This window comes from Symphalangus syndactylus, chromosome 22, assembly GCF_028878055.3.
Source record: "Symphalangus syndactylus isolate Jambi chromosome 22, NHGRI_mSymSyn1-v2.1_pri, whole genome shotgun sequence".
Classification (NCBI taxonomy): Eukaryota; Metazoa; Chordata; class Mammalia; order Primates; family Hylobatidae; genus Symphalangus; species Symphalangus syndactylus.
Window position 1 is genome coordinate 15,548,183 of NC_072444.2, and position 17,999 is coordinate 15,566,181.

General features: G+C 49.0%; 1 protein-coding gene and 1 non-coding gene across 2 annotated transcripts; both read right to left on the reverse strand.

Moving 5' to 3' along the window:
- Positions 1–7,102: 7,102 nt before the first annotated feature.
- CELA3A (chymotrypsin like elastase 3A) lies at positions 7,103–16,422 on the reverse strand. The gene is made up of 8 exons (XM_055261739.1): positions 16,383–16,422; positions 15,156–15,241; positions 12,688–12,785; positions 12,437–12,568; positions 11,214–11,350; positions 10,715–10,857; positions 9,769–9,921; positions 7,103–7,195 (listed from the first exon to the last, which is right to left on the reverse strand). Exons 1-8 carry the CDS (start codon positions 16,420–16,422, stop codon positions 7,178–7,180), a joined length of 807 nt encoding a protein of 268 aa, XP_055117714.1. The 3' UTR covers positions 7,103–7,177.
- Positions 8,551–8,661, reverse strand: LOC129472823 (U6 spliceosomal RNA). Its single transcript, XR_008654094.1, has one exon. It is a non-coding gene; the product is annotated as a U6 spliceosomal RNA (small nuclear RNA).
- Positions 16,423–17,999: the final 1,577 nt, after the last annotated feature.

Below are 17,999 nucleotides of genomic sequence, written 5' to 3' on the forward strand. Positions count from 1 at the left end.
ACATTCTAATCATTATTCAAAGAATTAAGTTATTGACTATATGGGTTTTAAAAGACTTGAATTGTTAAGACTTGGAGATTTGAATAAAGGAAAACTGAATTGTTGGCAGTTTTAGGCAAGATTCCCTGACTCTCTGCTGCCCATGTGTGGAGAGAACTGGGTCATCACAGCTCCCAGCCTCCCTCTGAGGATGAGTAGAGGTCCCTTGGGGGCCCGCTGACCAGCCACATTATGAAATTACATATATCCCACTGCCCTTTACTCTGAAACTATTTTGGAGAATTATCCAAGGGTTCTTCCTGACTCATTGGGAGGAAGTGGACACTCAGCCTTTGCAACCCTACTGTGCCTTGGCAATGCCTGACAGTTACATGTCACCCGGCACTGTCTGTCTGACTCAATAACAATGATTAATGTGTGTGGTTTCAGAACTTCCTCCCCACCTCCCATCACTCCCATGATGTGGAACTCTCTGCTCAGCTTGACTCTATGTCTTCCCTGCTCTCGCTCTGTCCTTGCCATACCAGTTCTCAGGCTTTGCAAGACCTGGAGTGTACAGACAGATCACCTGAGGTCAGGAGTTCAAGACCAGGCTGGCTAACATGGTGAAATCCTGTCTCTACTAAAAATACAAAAAAATTAGCCAGGCGCAGTGGCGCGTGCCTGTAATCTCAGCTACTTGGGAGGCTGAGGCAGGAGAATCACTTGAATCCAGGAGGTGGAGGTTGCAGTGAGCCATGATCGTGCCACTGCACTCCAGCCTAGGAGACAGAGATTCCATCTCAAAAAAAAAAAAAAAAAAAAAAAAAGCTGGAGTGAGAGTAAGGACTAGAAGAGAGTTGTAGGGGAGGGCTGAGATGCCAGAAGTGGTTTAGGAGAAAAATGGGGCAAGTTTGTAATGTGTGGGGGCAGTGGATGGGAAAAGAAAAAAAAAAGAGAATTTGAAGGAGTATTGTTGACACAGTCACTTTGGAGAGCAATCTGGCAATTGGTAAAGTTGAAAATGAGCATGTCCTCCCAGTCAGCAAGTCCATTTCTTGGAATATACCCTAGAGAAACTCTCCCACATGTGCACCAGGAGACATGTCCAAGGACATCCACTGAAGCACTGTTTGCAATCACAAAAAATTAGCTCTGCTTTAAATATCCATGAGGAAGGAATAAAGAATAATAAAAATTTAGGCAATGGGATATGCTACAAACAGCAGCAATGAACTAGAGATATATAAAACAGCATGGATAGACCTCAAAAACACAACATTAAGGCCGGGCGGGGTGGCTCATGCCTATAATCCCAGCACTTTCGGAGGCTGAAGCAGGCAGATCACTTGAGGTCAGGAGTTCGAGACCACCCTGGCCAACATGGTGAAACCCCATCTCTACTAAATATATATATATATATATTAGCTGGTCATGGTGGTGGGCACTTGTAGTACCAGCTACGCAGGAGGCTGAGCCAGGAGAATCACTGGAACCCGGGAGATGGAGGTTGCAGTGAGCCGAGATGGCACCACTGCATTCTGGCCTGGGTGACAGAATGAGACTCCATCTCAAAAAAAACAAAAACAAAAACAAAAACCCACAACATTGAGTGAAAGAAGCAATTTGCAGGACAGTCCATACAGCATGAAGCTGTGCATGTATTTTTAAAAACCAAAACAATGCAATATATTGGTTTTGTATATTTATATATATGATAAAAATATAACAGCACAGAATAGAAGGACAAACACCAAACTCATATTATCAGTCAGGATAGGTTAGGTCCATGCCTCTGTGATAAATAACACCCAGTCTTAGTGGCTTATAACAGAGTTTATTTCATGGTTGGGCTACATGTCCATCAGGGGTTGGCAGAGTCTCTAGTTCACATCTCACTCTGGGACCAGGCTGACCAGCAACAACCAGATGTCATGGCAGAGATAATGAGAGCCTGACAAATTGCTTTGTCTCTCAATATTTCACCTTGGCAAGCCTAATGGCCAGACCCAACTTTTGTTTTTTTTTTTTTTCCCAGGTAGACAGGGTCTCACTCTGTCACCCAGGTTGGAATACAGTGTGTGAGCACCACTCACTGAAGCCTGAACCTCCCAGGCTGAAACAATTCTCCCACTGTAGCCTCCCGAGTAGCTGGGACTACAGTCAGATGCCACCGTGCCTAGCTTAATTTTTTATTTTACTTTTAGTGGAGACGAAGTCTCATTATATTGTCCAAGCTGGTATCAAACTCCTGGGCTCAAGCAATCCTCCTGCGTTGGCCTCCCGAAGTGTTGGCATTACAGGCATGAGCCATCCCATCCAGCCAAGGTGACAGATGTATTGTTATTATTTTCTTTAAGACAGAGTCTCCCTCTGTCACTCAGGCTGGAGTGCAGTGGCATTATCATGGCTCACTCAATCCTCAATGTCCTTGGCTCAAGTGACCCTCCTACCTCAGCCTCACAAGTAGCTGGGACTACAGGCATGTGCCACCATGCCTGGCTAATTTTTTACTTTTTGTAGAGACGGCTCTCACTATGTTGCCCAGGCTGGCCTTGAACTCCCCGGCTGATCTTGGATGCCCAGGCTCAAGTGATCCTCCCACCTTGGCTTCCCAAAGTGCTGGGATTATAGGTGTAAGCCACTGTGCCTGGCCCAAACCTAACTTTAAGGGGGCAAGAAAGAGGTATCTTATGATGTGTCCAAAAGCAAAAGCAGTAATTGATGGATAAAAATCCTCTGTCCATCACGGTGATGACTTTTGGGAAGAATACAAAGGCGCTTCCACCTTAACTGTGAAAACTGAAAATAAAATCCTAAGCCCTCTCAACCACTGAATGGGCCTCCTCTTGGCCAAGAGGACCCCAGAGAAACCTTAAAATTTGAGTTCCCAGCCATGACAGGATGGGAGGTCAGACACACCTCATTAGACTTCCTTTTGGTGGTGTAGACACAACTGACCAGCATTAATGTTAAAAATTAGGCCGGGCGTGGTGGCTTATGCCCATAATTCCAGCACTTTGGGAGGCCAAGGTGGGCGGATCACTTGAGGTCAGCAGTTTGAAACCAGCCTGGACAACATGGCAAAACCCAATCTCTGCTAAAAATACAAAAAATTAGCCAGGCGTGGTGGCGCACGCCTGTAATCCCAGCTACACAGGAAGCTGAGGCAAGGGAATCACTTGAACCCAGGAGGCAGAGGTTGCAATGAGCCGAAATCGCAGCATTGCACTCCAGCCTGGGTGACAGAGTGAGACTCCGTCCCCGACCCCACAAAAAAAAATTAATGTTAAAATAGAGATCATACAACTGACAGAACAGATTCTCAGTGGCAGTAAGATACCAAATTATAACAAGAGCTAAGGTCATGCCAGATAAGGGTTAAGACCCCTACACCCCTACACTTAAAAAAATAAACTATGTTCTAACTGCCACAAGATTTTTCTTTCTTTCTTTTTTTTTTTTTTTTTTGGAGACAAGGTCTCAATCTGTCACCCAGGCTGGAGTGGTACAGTGGTACATCACAGCTCACCGCAGCCTCAACCTCTCGGGCTCAAGTGATCTTCCCACCTCTGCCTCCCAAGTAGCTGGACTACAGTCATGTGCCACCCCACCCAGCTAAGATGGGGTTTTGCCATGTTGCCCAAGCTGGTCTCAAACCCCTGGGTTCAAGCAGTCCTCCAGTCCTCCTACCCAAAGTGCTGGGATTATAGACATGAGCCACCGCTCCCAGCTGCCTGAGATTTTTCCTTTTCTCTAGCAGCTCAACAGGCACTGGCTTTGAGATCAATAATATTAAAACAACTGCAGCTCATCCACCACCAGACCCTAACAGACCCCCTGCTTCTGCTCCAAAGCCACAACTACAGCTTTGATTGGTCAGGACACAGATTTCAGTAACTTTCTCCTGATAAGACCACAGACCATGGACTGGTTCTGTCTGGTTTACAGAAGCTGCACTTGAGTGCCTTCACGTTCCTGCTTCACCTTTTGATGTACAGGGTCTTGTTTTCGTGCTTAAAAAAAAAGAGATGGGGTCCAGGCTGGAGTGCAGCGGCTATTCACAGGTGCAATCAAAGTACACTGCAGCCTTGAACTCCTAGCTTCAAGCTATCCTCCTGTCTCCACCTCCTGAGTAGCAGGGACTATAGGCACATGCCACCATGCCCAGCAGTAATGCATTTAAATGTCAAGTCTCCACCCCACAGTGAACATGGGACACATGTAACATACGTTTGCTCAGTACACATGTGTCAGGACCCCCTTTGTTAATATTTACAGCTCCTTCTTTTTTTTTGAAAAGGAGTTTTGCTCTTGTCACCCAGGCTGGAGTGCAATGGCACGATCTCAGCTCATTGCAACATCTACCTCCCAGGTTCAAGCAATTCTCCTGCCTTAGCCTCCCGAGTAGCTGGAATTACAGGCACCCACCACCACATCTGCCTAATTTTTGCATTTTTTAGTAGAGACGGGGTTTCACCATGTTGGCCAGGCTGGTCATGAACTCCTGACCTCAAGTAATCCAGTGCCTCAGCCTCCCAAAGTGCTGGGATGACAGGCATGAGCCACTGCGCCCAGCCCACAGCTCCTTCTATAACCTGTTGAATATGTATGTTTAGCCAACTCTTTCAGCTTCAAGCTTCCACTCTAATCCCTCCTCCTTTGGAGTGCCTGTTTCTCGTCTCTGCAGGAGGCTACACTTCCCAGCCTGTCAGCACGGCCACCATGCAGGCTGTAACCCTTTATAAGATATAAAATCTCCTTTCCAAATTTATAGATCCTGGCCAGGCACAGTGGCTCACGCCTGTAATCCCAGCACTTTGGGAGGCCAAGGCGGGTGGATCACTTGAGGCCAGGAGTTCGAGACGAGCCTGGGCAACGTGGTGAAACCTCGTCTCTACTAAAAATAACAAAAATTAGCTGAGCGTGGTGGCATGCACCTGTAGTCCCAGCTGCTTGGGAGGCTGAGGCAAGAGAATCGCTTGAACCCGGGAGGCAGAGGTTGCAGTGAGCTGAGATCACACCACTGCACTCCAGCCTGGGCAACAGAGCGAGACTCCATCTCAAAAACAAAAAAAATCAGCCAGGCATGGTGGTGGGTGCCTGTAGTCCCAGCTACTCGGAAGGCTGAGGCAAGAGAATCGCTTGAACCTGGGAGGCGGAGGTTGCAGTGAGCCAGGATTGTGCCACTGCACTCCAGCCTGGGCGACAGGCTGGATCTAAAAAATTATAGATCTCTTGATTTTTTTTAGTGAATGATTGTAATTAATATTTTTTAGAATATGAAGCAAAATGTGAAATTTGTTAATTCTGAAGGGAGGATACCTATCTGAGTCTCTGCTATATTATTCTCTATGTTGCATCTTTTTCAGTTGTAGCTGAAAGTATAAAGGGAGGCTACAAATGGGCCATTAATATTAAAGTCATTTGTGTGTGTCCTTGCTGGGACAATCTTTCCTTTCATGGTATTCAAAGAGAAATATGAGGGAAGAGATTCCTTTGATTTTTTTTTTTTTTTTTTTTTGAGACAGAGTCTTGCTCTGTCCCCAGGCTGGAGTACAGTGTCAAAGTCTCAGCTCACTGTAGCCTCTGCCTACTGGACTCAAGTGATTCTTCCACCTCAGTCTTCTGAGTAGCTGGGACTACAAGTACCCACCACCACACCTGGCTAATATTTATGTTTTTTGTAGAGATGGGTTTTTACCATGTTTCCCAGGCTGGTCTCAAACTCGTGGGCTCAAGTGATCCACCCACCCTGGCCTCCCAAAGTGCTGGAATTACAGGTATGAACCACCAGGCCCAGCCACACTCTGTTGTTTTATGTTGCTTTTGCCTGTGTAACAGCATTCTTTTTCTTTAAGAAGGAGTTTCGAACTCATGACCTCAGACGATCTACCTGCCTCAGCCTCCCAAAGTGCTAGGATTACAAGCATGAGCTACTGCACCTGGCCAGCGTTCTTTCTTTCAAAACTCAACTGTTCGCTGGGCTCTGGGCTCGTGTGCAGCATTGTGTGTACCTGTGTGTACCTGTGTGTATGTGCCTGTGTGTGTGTACCTGTGTGTGTATACCTGTATACCTGTGTGTACCTGTGTGTGTGTACCTGTGTATGTGTCTTCTCCTCTCTGCAGCAAGGGCTCTTCCTAGGGTTGCCTGACTTGTCTCTATTTTTCCAGCCCTGAACTTGCCACAAGGCAGGTACCTAATACATGTTTAATGAATGATCCTGATATGCTCATTACATGGTTAGGCTTTATGTCCCCACCCAAATCTCATCTTGAATTGTAATCCCCATAATGGCCATGTGTCAAGGGAGAAGGTAATTGAATCATAGGGCGGTTCCCCCACGCTGTTCTCATGATAGTGAGTGAGTTCTCACCAGATCTGATGGTTTTCTAAGGGGCTCTTCCCCCTTTGCTAGGCAATTTTCCTTCCTGCCACCTTGTAAAGAAGGTCCCTTGCTTCCCCTTCATCTTCCACCATGATTGTAAGTTTCCTGAGGCCTCCCCAGCCATGCTGAACTGTGAGTCAATTAAACTTCTTTCCTTTATAAACTACCCAGTCTCAGGCAGTTCTTTATAGCAGTATGAACACAGACTGAGAGAGCTATCTTTAAATAATGAGCCACTTCAGGGCAGGAACCATGTCTCCTTACCCCTCTGAGCCCTCCTCTAAAACAAGGAGTAAGTGCTTGTTGAATGGATGAATAACCAAAGCCCCCAGCCCTTCAATGGAAGCAGAACACACATTGTCCTTCCCACTCTACCATGAGCCTCCTGAGGGGCTGGCAGGGTCTGTTTATCTGCAGATTCTTACCATGTTTATATGCCTGCATTGAAAAGCTATTGACTTATGTGACTATATACTAAGGTGACCAACTTGTCCCATTTTTCCTGGGACTTTACCAGTTTTAGCATTAAGTGTCCAGTGTCTTAGCTCCTGAAGTTCCAGGCAAACCAGGATGGTCAGGTCACCACACAGCAACTCCCTTCTCTCCCAACATCATTTTTCCCTCATCTTCATATGAAAGGGTTGGACCTGGTCCTGTTTCTGCATATGAGATCTAAGATTTTAGGAACAGGCCAGAGGGGAAGAGGTGAGTCAACAAAGAAAGAAAGATTCAACTTGGAATTTTCTGAGAGATCTTTATTCTTTATTCAGGATGTGGGATCGATCAGCACTGCCAGCTGGGCCTTGGTTCTAGTGGCTTGCTATGGTCTGGAAAAGTTGGGGGGACACACAAAATAGTCAATTTAGGAGCACAGGTTCTGGAGTCAGATGAAACTGGGTTCAACTTCCAGCCCTGCTGTGTGACCCTGGGGAGGGAATGACCTCTCTGAGCCTCAGTTTCCTCCTCTAGGTAGTAGGGATAGAACTTACCTCATGGGGGGTTCTCGATTAAATTGTTAACTAAGGTTCTTTCTACAATGCCCAGCACAATTTAGATGGGATGTGTACATATATATATATATGTATATGTATGTGTGTGTATGTGTGTTTGTATATATGTGTGTGTATCTATATCTATGTATACATATACACAAAATATATATATATATATATATATATATATATATATATATATATATATTTTTTTTTTTTTTTTTTTGAGACAGAGTCTCACTCTGTTGCCGAGGCTGGAGTGCAGTGGCACGATCTCAACTCACTGCAACCTCCACCTCTTGGGTTCACGCCATCCTCCTTCCTCAGCCTCCCAAGTAGCTGGGACTACAGGCGTACGCCACCATGCCTGGCTAATTTTTGTATTTTTAGTACAGACGGGATTTCACCGTACTAGCCAGGATGGTCTCAATCTCCTGACCTCGTGATCTGCCCACCTTGGCCTCCCAAAGTGGTGGGATTACAACTGTGAGCCACTGCGCCCGGTCTTTTTTTTTTTTTTTTTTTTAAAGACAGAGTCTTGCTCTGTCACCCAGGCTGGAGGGCAGTGGTACAATCTCGGCTCACTGCAACCTCTGCCTCCCGAGTTCAAGCAATTCTCCTACCTCAGCCTCCCAAGTAGCTGAGATTACTGCGATGCACCACCACACCTGGCCAATTTTTTTTACATTTTTGTAGAGACAGGGTTTCACCATATTGGCCAGGATGGTCTCGAACTCCTGACCTTGTGATCCTCCTGCCTCAGCCTACCAAAGTGCTGGGATTACAGGCGTGAGCCACCATGCCTGGCCTTATATATATATATTTTTAACATGGGTCTGGGAACCAAGGGATTAAATGGTCTATAAATCATCACTGTTTTTTGTTTGGTTTGGTTTTGTTTGTTTTTGAGATGGAGTCTTGCTCTGTCACCCAGGCTGGAGCTCAGTGGCATAATCTCGTCTCACTGCAACCTCCGACTCCCAGGTTCAAGCAGTTCTCCTGCCTCAGCCTCCTGAGTAGCTGGGACCACGGGCATGCACCAACAGGCCCGGCTAATTTTTTGTATTCTTAATAGAGACAGGGTTTCACCATGTTGGCCAGGCTGGTCTTGAACTCCTGACCTCAGGTGATCCATGCGCCTCGGCCTCCCAGAGTGCTGGGATTACAGGCATGAACCACTGCACTCGGCCACAAATTTTTTTATTGGAAGGCTTCATGACTTTGCATGTCATCCTTGCGCAGGGGCCGTGCTAATCTCTGTATCATTCCAATTTTAGTATATGTGCTGCCAAAGCAAGCACTACTGTTTTATTTATTTTTATTTTTTTAAGAGAGAGGGTCTTGCTGTGTTGCCCAGGCTGGAGTACAGTGGCTATTCACAGGTGTGATCCTACTACTTTTCAGCATGTGAGTTTTGACCTGCTGTTTCTGACCTGGGACAGATCACCCCTCCTTAGGCCACCTGGTGGTCCCCACTCCCAGAACGTCACCACATTGATGCCAAACTTGGTGCGGAACCAGATGGGTATAGCGCACTACAACCCAGAACTCCAGGGCTCAACCGATCCTCCTGCCTCAGCCTCCCGAGTAGCTGGGACTACAGGTAGGCATCACTGCACCCAGCTAGCTATTACTCTTTTTTTTTTCTTTTGAGATAGAGTCTCGTTCTGTCACCCAGGCTGCAGTGCAGTGGTATGATCTCGACTGACTACAACCTCCACCTCCCAGGTTCAAGCAATTCTCTGCCTCAGCCTCCCAAGCAGCTGGGATTACAGGCACCCACCACCATGCCCGGCTAATTTTTGTATTTTTAGTAGAGATGGGGTTTCGCCGTCTTGGCCAGGCTGGTCTTGAACTCCTGACCTCATGATCCACCTGCCTCTGCTTCCCAAAGTGCTGGGATTACAGGCATGACTACACCGTGCCCAGCTATTACTCTCTTTTTTTTTTCGTTTAGCTATTACTGTTATCACGAGCATTATTAGTCCTCTCTGATCACCCATCCCCAGATGAAGTCTGGGGCCTGGACTCCCCTCTCTCGACTCTCATCAGACTGCATCATTATCGTTCATGTAATCACCTGTCCCCCACCAGGCAGCCTCTTGTCTGGCATGTCTCTCTATCCTCCCTGACAAGAGAGGACAAGACCAGAGGAGATACTTTATAAATACTTGTTGAAATAAGGAAGTTCAGCTGTAGTTCCAAGTGCCACCGAGAAGCCATCAAGTTCCTGGGGTCACACTGTATCAGAAAACATCCCCAAGCCTTTCTGGAATGTCCCCAAGGGCCCTTCCCCACTGAGCTTCTAGGATCCTTTCAGGCCCTCCCCAGGATCCGATGTTTCTCACCCGTCACCTCTCAGAGGAGCCACTGCCCTGAAGCCCTCCTGGCCGCCCTGCCCTCCTCACCTTCTCAATCCAGTCGATGAAGGCCGAGACTCGAGTGAACACCGTGGGCTTCCAGATGAAGTTGCAGCCAAAGGCAGAAACAAAGCTGGTCACACCGTGGACCTGCCAGCCACCGTCCTCTGTGGGGCAGTTGAGGGGTCCTCCAGAGTCACCCTGGAACCGTCAGAGAGGAGTGGGTGGCTGAGCCATGTCTGAGGTTTACGGAACTGGTTCTGAACTCTAGGGATTTCGAGAAACTCCAACATTACTTGACACCTCTGAGCCTTAGCTCACTCATTTTTTTTATTATTTATTATTTTTATTTTTTTAGATGGAGTCTCGCTCTGTCGCCCAGGCTGGAGTGCAGTGGCAAAAATCATAGCCACTGTAAGCTTGAACTCCCAGGCTCAAACAATCCTCCCACCTCAGCCTCTCAAGTAGTTGGGACTACAGGCGAGTGCCACCATGCCTGGCTAATTAAAAAAAGGTTTTTTGTAGATGGGCATCTCACTGTGTTACCTAGGCTGGTCTCAAACTCCTAGCCTCAAGCAATCCTCCCGCCTCAGCCTCCCAAAGCACTTGGATTATAGGCACGAGGGACTGTGCCCAGAACAATGATGGTATTCTTAATGTTTAATTATAACTTCACAACCACAGAGTTGACCTGGCGTTAGAGGTCGTGGTACCAGTATCTCCTGCTGTGCTGATGTGGAAGCCTGAGGACCAGGGAGAGACAGTGACTTGTCCCAAGTCATGTCAGTGTGTGAGCTGAGACTGCAACCCGGGGGTCCTGACTCCCAGGCCTGGGCTCTGTGTCTGGACTGCGCTGACTTCCTCCAATTCCTGCCTGGCCTGGAGGCTGAATGGGGCAAGCGGGCAAGATCCTTCCTCCACCTTCCAGGCAGTTGGCCCCATTCCAAGGTCCTGCACACCCAGCACCACCTGGGGCAGGTAAGAGCTGACTCACGTTGCAGCCAGAGCGGATGCCCCCTCCAGCACACACCATGGTCTCCTTCACGGTGGAACCCCACCAGTTCCACCTGGAGCAGTGCTTATAGTCCACCACAGGCAGCAGGGCCTCCTGCAGCTTGTCTGGGAGTGGCCCGTTGGCTGCAGGGATAAAAAGCACAGAGTCAGGGGTCTGGGGGCACAGGGCTAGGAGCCCCAGAGGAAGGGGGCATTCAGGGCGCACAGTTCTTCTGCCCTGATGAGGACTCTCCTCCCACCCGCTAAATGGTCCTGCATGCTTTGTGCACCATTACATCCCCAGCACCTGGCACACAGGAGGTACCAAAACGTGCAATTGAACACGTTTGTGTTTTGGAGGTTGGTGGGAGAAGGCTGCAGCTGGAGAGAAATGGGAGAAAAGTACACGGTCCGGTCTTGGTGTTACCTTCAACCTGCAGCCCCCAGGCCCTGTCTTTCTGCCACTGTCCCTGTGGCCAGCTAGAGAAGTCAGCACGTACTATAGAGACGGCCCCAGCCGGTGATGTAGCAGGGTGTCTTGTTGGGAAGGATGTCACCAGCGGGAGGGAGTGAGGCGAGCTGCACGGCGTCTCCCAGCTGGGCGCTGCGTGAGAGCTTGATGAGGGCGATGTCATTGCTGGGGAGGAGGGAACAGTCACAGGGCCTGGTCCTCCAGCCAGCCCAAGTCATACCTTCCAGCTGCTGCTCCAGGCTGTTCCGCCTCTGAGATGCCCCAGCTCCTTTACCCTCCAAATCCACTCTTTCATAATCATTATCATCATCATTATTATTATTGAGACAGAGTCTCAGTCTGTTGCCCAGGCTGGAGAGCAGTGTCACAATCATAGCTCACTGCAGCCTCCTGGGCCAAGGGATCCTCCTGCTTTCAACTCCTGAAGTGCTGGAATTACAGGCATGAGCCACTACACCTGGCCCAAATCATTCTTAAGTCTGAGCAAATTTATTTATTTATTTATTTATTTATTTATTTATTTATTTATTTATTTTTGAGTCAGAGTCTCGCTCTGTTGCCCAGGCTGGAGTGCAGTGCCATGATCTTGGCTCACTGCAGCCTCCGCCTCCCGGGTTCAGGCGATTCTCCTGCCTCAGCCTCCCGAGTAGCTGGGATTACAGGCTCATGCCACCACGCCTGGCTAATATTTGTTAAGATTTTTTCATACACTTGAAGGGCATAAGATTGTCTCCTTGGCCTTCACAAAAACCCAGGAAGCCCAACTTCATGGTCACCTTTTGATAAATGGCAAAACTAAGGCCCAGAGAAGGCCAGTGACTTGCTCAGGCCATACAGAGGGTTAATGCCAGAGCCCGACTCTCAGCCCAGTGCTCCTCCTTTTGTGCATGGTGCTGGGAGCCCAGGATGCACTGGGCGAGCCATCTATTGAATGGAGAAACCCTCGGATTTGGGGAAGGGTGCCAGAGGGTCCCTGAGCTCTGAAGCCACTAGCCAAGTGGCCTTGGGGGAGTTCCCGCCCCTCCCTGAGCTCTGCCGTCCCCTCTGTAGGGAGACAGGTTTGGTGGTGATGGTCGTTAAAGGCTCTGCTGGCTTGAACCCTCAGTGTGTGGGACCTGGGCACAGGCTGCTGGACTCAGCTCCCCCGTCCCTACGTCCCTACTCAGAGTTGGAGCCTACTCAGACTTGGCTGTGGCTCATGGAGGGATGAGTAGAGGAGCCTCTGGGTTCCAGACCGGAGCATTCACTCACCCACAGGCCACACACGAGCGGTTCCAGAGTGGATGCACAAACAGATCCTCTTTTTTGATGGGGATCACCTGCTCGGGGCCCTCCTTCACAGCAAGGTTGTAGTCGCCCAACACCACCTGGTAGGTCAGGTTGCTAATGCGGGTGGAGGTGAGGTCAGTCCGGGCCTGACTGGCTCCCTCCCTCCTTCCCCATCATCACCCACTCTCCCCTGCTGCCTGCGGCCACGGGCAGGGACAGGGTAGAGAACTCACGAGATGCAGTGACCCGCAGTCACAACCCAGTCGGGGTCGATGAGGCTGCCGCCACAGGTGTGGTAGAAGCTTCCATTTTTCTCATACTGCAGGGAAACCTGGTGGCCCAGGAGGAAACGGCCTCAGTGGGCTGGGCCCCACCACGAGAGTTGCCACCAATGGCTGTATATGTTGTGCACTGTGCAACTCTAGAGGGCGCCATTCACACAGAAAACAAGAGCACCCTCTGAAATGTGCAGCGCAGGACCTGCGACCTGTGCAGCTGCCCCTGGTGGCCCTATCACTTTTCCATGGGGGTCACATTCTGATTCTTCATAGCCTCCCCACACCAGGACTATGACCTCCCTGGGGACCCCAACATTCTCTAACTTCTGTTTCTTGAGAGCCCTTGAAGGCCCTCTGTTCCATCACGCACCCCTCGCCCTATGACTTTTTTTTTTTTTTTCTGAGATGGAGTTTTGCTCTTTTTGCCCAGGCTGGAGTGCAATGGTGGTAATCTCAGCTCATTTCAACCTCTGCCTCCCGGGTTCAAGCGATTCTCCTGCCTCAGTCTCCAGAGTAACTGGGATTACAGGCACCTGCCATCGTGCCTGGTTAATTTTGTATTTTTAGTAAACATGAAGTTTCACCATGTTGGCCAGGCTGGTCTCGAGCTCCTCACCTCAGGTGATCCGCCCACCTCGGCCTCCCAAAGTGCTGGGATTACAGGCGTGAGCCACCACGCCCAGCTCCCCTGACTTTTGAACCTCAGCTCTTTCAAGGCCTCTTGAGCCTTCTGAAGCACAGCTCATCCTGATGAGCTCTTTGCCTCTCTTCCCATTTCCTACATATTCTGATTTTCAAAAGCTCCCTCTACACCAGGGCTAGCAAACTGTGGACAGTGGGCCACACCAGGCTTCTGGTCTGTTTTTGTAATAAAGATGTCCTGGAAATAGTCACATTCATTTCTGTATTGTTTGTGTCTGCTTTCATGCTACCATGGCACAGTCAAGTCATTACTATCCAAACCATCAAATAACCTAAAATATTCATTCTCTGGCCCTTTACAGAATAAGCCTGCTGACCCTCTCCAATAAAACTTCCCATAATGATGGGAATGTTCTATATCTTTGCTGTCCAATATGGTAGCCACTAGCCACATGTGACTATTGAACATTTGAAATGTGGCAAGCAGGCCAAGCATGATGGCTCACACCTATAATCCCAGCACTTTGGGAGGTCAAGACGGGAGGATCACTGGAGCTCAGAAGTTCAAGGCAAGCCTGGGCAACATAGTGAGACCCCATCTCTACAAAAATATATAAAAATTAGCTGGGCGTGGTGGCACATGCCTGTAGTCCTAGCTACACAGGAGGCTGAGGTGGGATGATTGCTTGGACCTAGGAGGTCAAGGCTGCAGTGAGCTGAGATCACACCACTGCACTCCAGCCTGGGCAACAGAGCAAGACCGTGTCGCAAAAAAAAAAAAAAAAAAAAGAAAAGAAAAGAAAAAAAGAAGTATGGCAAGCACTGAGGAACTGAATTGTTAACATTTTTAATTTAAGTAAATTTCGGCTGGGTGCAGTGACTCACACCTGTAATCCCAGCACTTTGAGAGGCTGAGGCAGGTGGGTCACCTGAGGTCAGAAGCTCCAGACCGGCCTGGCCAACACAGCAAAACCCTGTCTCTACTAAAAATACAAAATTAGCTGGGCTTGGTGGCGCCTGCCTGTAATCCCAGCTACTTGGGAGGCTGAGGTAGGAGAATTGCTTGAATGCGGGTGGCAGACGTTGCAGTGAGCCAAGATCATGCCATTGCACTTCAGCCTGGGCAACAAGAGTGAAACTCTGTCTCAATAATAATAGTAATAATAATTTAATTTAATTTTTTTTTGAGACAGAGTCTCACTCTGTTGCCTGGGGCTGGAGTGCAGTAGTGTGATCTCGTCTCACTGCAACCTCCACCTCCCGGGTTCAAGCAATTCTCCTGCCTCAGCCTCCTGAGTAGCTGGGATTACAGGTGTGAGCCACCGCACCCGGCCTAATTTAATTAAATTTAAATAGCCACAGCACATCAAGTCCAGCCTTCTGAGCTTCCCTCCACTGGCCTTACAAGACCCCTCACTCCCTCATTGCTTTCAGACCTCAAAGCCCTGTTGTATCATCCTAGGAATCTAGAAATGAGTCTCTGAAAAATCTCACTTCTTCAACACAGTGCCTGAAATTCCACCATCAGTGTGCCAGCTCCTTGAGTTAAGCATTACCTTCACCCCTGATTCCACTTTTAAGTTGCAAATAGCCCAGTGAGGGTTACAGATGGAATGGGCAAAACCTCCCTGTGAAGTAGATGGTCCAAGGGCTGCCTGGTCTTTGGAAGCTGATAGTGGACATTGCAAAGGGAGCAATGGGGTCAAGGCTGGATGCCGCGCCATTAGAGCTTAGAGTCCAGAGCCCGCGGTGGGAATGAGGGCAGCTGGTATTGCTCTTACCTGCCAGGGCCAGCTGTAGGGGACCGCATCCTTACCATGGACAACGCGGCTGGAAGGGCGAGAGGAAGGTGGGCCATAGCCTGAGGCTAGAGGGGAGAGGAGAGCTGTCAATCAGCTGGAGGGTCCCCAAAAGCAAAGAGGAGGCCAGGGTCCCAGTCCAAGCTGTGCCTTCAACTGGCTGTGTGACCCCATGCAAGCCCCTTTCACCCTCTGGACCTCAGTAACCACATATGAACAGTGAACATTTAAACTAGAGCAGGGCTTTCCAGAATCCCAGGAGTCCAGGGATAGAGATTAAAATGTGGCCTCCTTCATTGGGAGGATTGAAGAGGTTGATACACTTAGAACAATGCCTGGCCCTGAATGAGCCCTCAAAAAGTGAGAGCTATTGTCATACAGAGTGGAGGCTTTAAAGAAGGACTTCCTGGGTTCAAAGTGCAGCTCTGGGCTGTGTGTGGTGGCTCACACCTGGAATCCTAGTGCTTTCAGAGGCCGAGGCGGGAAGATCGCTTGAGCCCAGGAGTTTGAGACCAGCCTGGGCAACATAGCAAGACCCCATCTCTACAAACAAAAAGCAAAAAATAAAAACATTAAGTGCAGCTCTGCCTTTTGTTCTATGATAAGCTACTTTACTTCTCTGAGGGTCGGTAAAATGGGGATAACGATAGTACTCATCTCCTGAGGCTGTTGTGAGAATTACATGAGAAAATATAAGAAAAACCCTAAAGATTCTGCCTGGCATAGTAAGCACTCAATCAATGTTATCTGTTACCATTATTGCCCGTCAAGGGAGGCTGCTTGGAAGAGGTGGCCCTGAGCTGGAATGTAATATGGCGGAGAGACCAGGAAAAGGCCAGAGCATAGAATATGGAGCCAGGTAGCGGGAGTGTGAGAGGAGAGTTGGAGTGGTAAGTAGAACTGTGGAAATTCCAACCCAAGACGTCCAACCACACAGCGCAAACTCTTAACCGTTTGACTTTGTTTACTGCCCCCATCAAGGACTTCCACCACAGCCCTTTGGGGGTCTTTCTCCATCCACGGCTTCCCCTCCACTCTCCTGCTCCATCATAAGCTGAAAGCCCCCATAGTCATGCCCCCGGGTACAAGCTGAGACCCCCTCCTGTGGAACCAGGCATAGGGTGTCATGGGACTCAGAGCGAGTGGTAGATCTCAAGGATTCCTAGTCTAGGGCAGCCCAGGGAGCACACACACAGGTTGGGGTCTTACCAACGGCCACAAGGAGGAGGGAACTGAGCAGCCGGAGCATCGTGAGTTTTGGGATGATAGGAAAAGAGCCTGGGGCTCTAATATAGGGCAGAAGGTAAGCAGGGGGGCTGATTGGGCCCTACTCCCAGAACAGGTGGTGGAAATACAGGTCTCCCATGGTCCAAGGCCATAGTCCTCACCCAGTGCAGATGGAGGAGTGACAGCTAAAGGAAGGACCTAGCGTTCCTTCCAACAGGTGGCTGCACAGGTGGTGTGGAGTGGCCAACTGATAACAGGAGTTCAGGAAGAAAAGCTCATGTCAGGAGAAGACCTCCTCTTTCTGAAAGGACAGGGGCACTGGAACTGGGCAGACCAGGGTTCAATCCTGGTTCTGCCACCTCCAAGCTCTGCAACTTTGGGCACATGGCTTAACCCCTCTGAGTCTCAGTTTTTTCCTCTCTAACATGAGATTCATATTAGTACCCTCCTCCACGAAAAAATTCTTGTTGAGCACTTTTTCTCTATGTATCAGGCACTGTTCTAGGGGATACAGCTGTGAAAAATACATGGTCTCAGCCCTTCTAGAGTTTGAATCTAGGCCAGGAGTGGTGGCTCACACCTGTGATCCCAGCACTTTGGGAGGCCAAGGCGGGAGGATCACTTGAGGTCAGAAGTTGGAGACATGATGAAACCCTATCTCTACTGAAACTACAAAAATTAGCCAGGCGTGGTGGTGGGCACCTGTAATCCTAGCTACTGGGAGGCTGAGGGAGGAGAATCGCTTGAACGTGGGAGGCGGGGAGGCAGAGGTTGCAGTGAGCCGAGATCATGCCACTGCACTCCTGCTTGGGCCACAGAGCAAGACTGTGTCAAAAAAAAAAAAAAAAAAAAAAAAACAGAAAAGAAAAGAAAATGAAACATAGGTGATTGGGGTGGGAATGGGAGTAAGTCATTTAGATGGGGGGACAGGGAAAGTGACATTTGGGCTGAGGAGGTCATATCTGATGGAGTCCCGAGGATAAGTAAAAGCCAGCCACGGGAATCCCCGAAAGAAACACACTCTGAAGGGAGGGGACAGCAGGTGCGAAGTTCTGGAGGCTGTAATGGGCTTGGCTTGTTCAAGGAAAGGGAGGCCAGTGTGACAGGAGCTTGGTAGCCAAAGTAGAGAGTGGTGGGAGATGAGGTCAAAGAGCAGGCGACCCTGAAAGCTGAATTCAAGGGTGATCCAGCAGTTTCCCTCCTAGGTCTACACCGTGAGAAAACCTGACACATGTGCTCCAGGGGGTGTGGATGAGATTGTTTGCCACAGCCCCTGTTCTCAAACCTCAACAGCAAAGACCTAGAAACAACTCCCACGTCCATCAAGGTTCATAGGTCAATATGTGTAGCATATTCACACAATAGATTATTATTTTTTTATAGTGGTGCGATCTTGACTCGCTGCAACCTCCACCTCGCCGGTTCAAGCGATTCTCCTGCCTCAGCCTCCCGAGTAGCTGGGATTACAGGCATGCACCACCACGCCCGGCTAATTTTTGTATTTTTAGTAGAGATGGGGTTTCACCATGTTGGCCAGGCTGGTCTACAACTCCTGACCTCTGGTGATCCACCCACCTCAACCTCCCAAAGTGCTGGGAT

Excerpts from the sequence above, each read along its gene's own strand:
- CELA3A (XM_055261739.1), bottom strand. The coding sequence starts at position 16,422 with ATGCTCCGGCTGCTCAGTTCCCTCCTCCTTGTGGCCGTTG. Across the intron at positions 12,569-12,687 it reads ACTGCGGGTCACTGCATCTC|CAACCTGACCTACCAGGTGG; the intron begins GTGAGTTCTCTA and ends CACCCGCATTAG. Across the intron at positions 10,858-11,213 it reads CGGCTGGGGCCGTCTCTATA|CCAACGGGCCACTCCCAGAC; the intron begins GTACGTGCTGAC and ends TTATCCCTGCAG.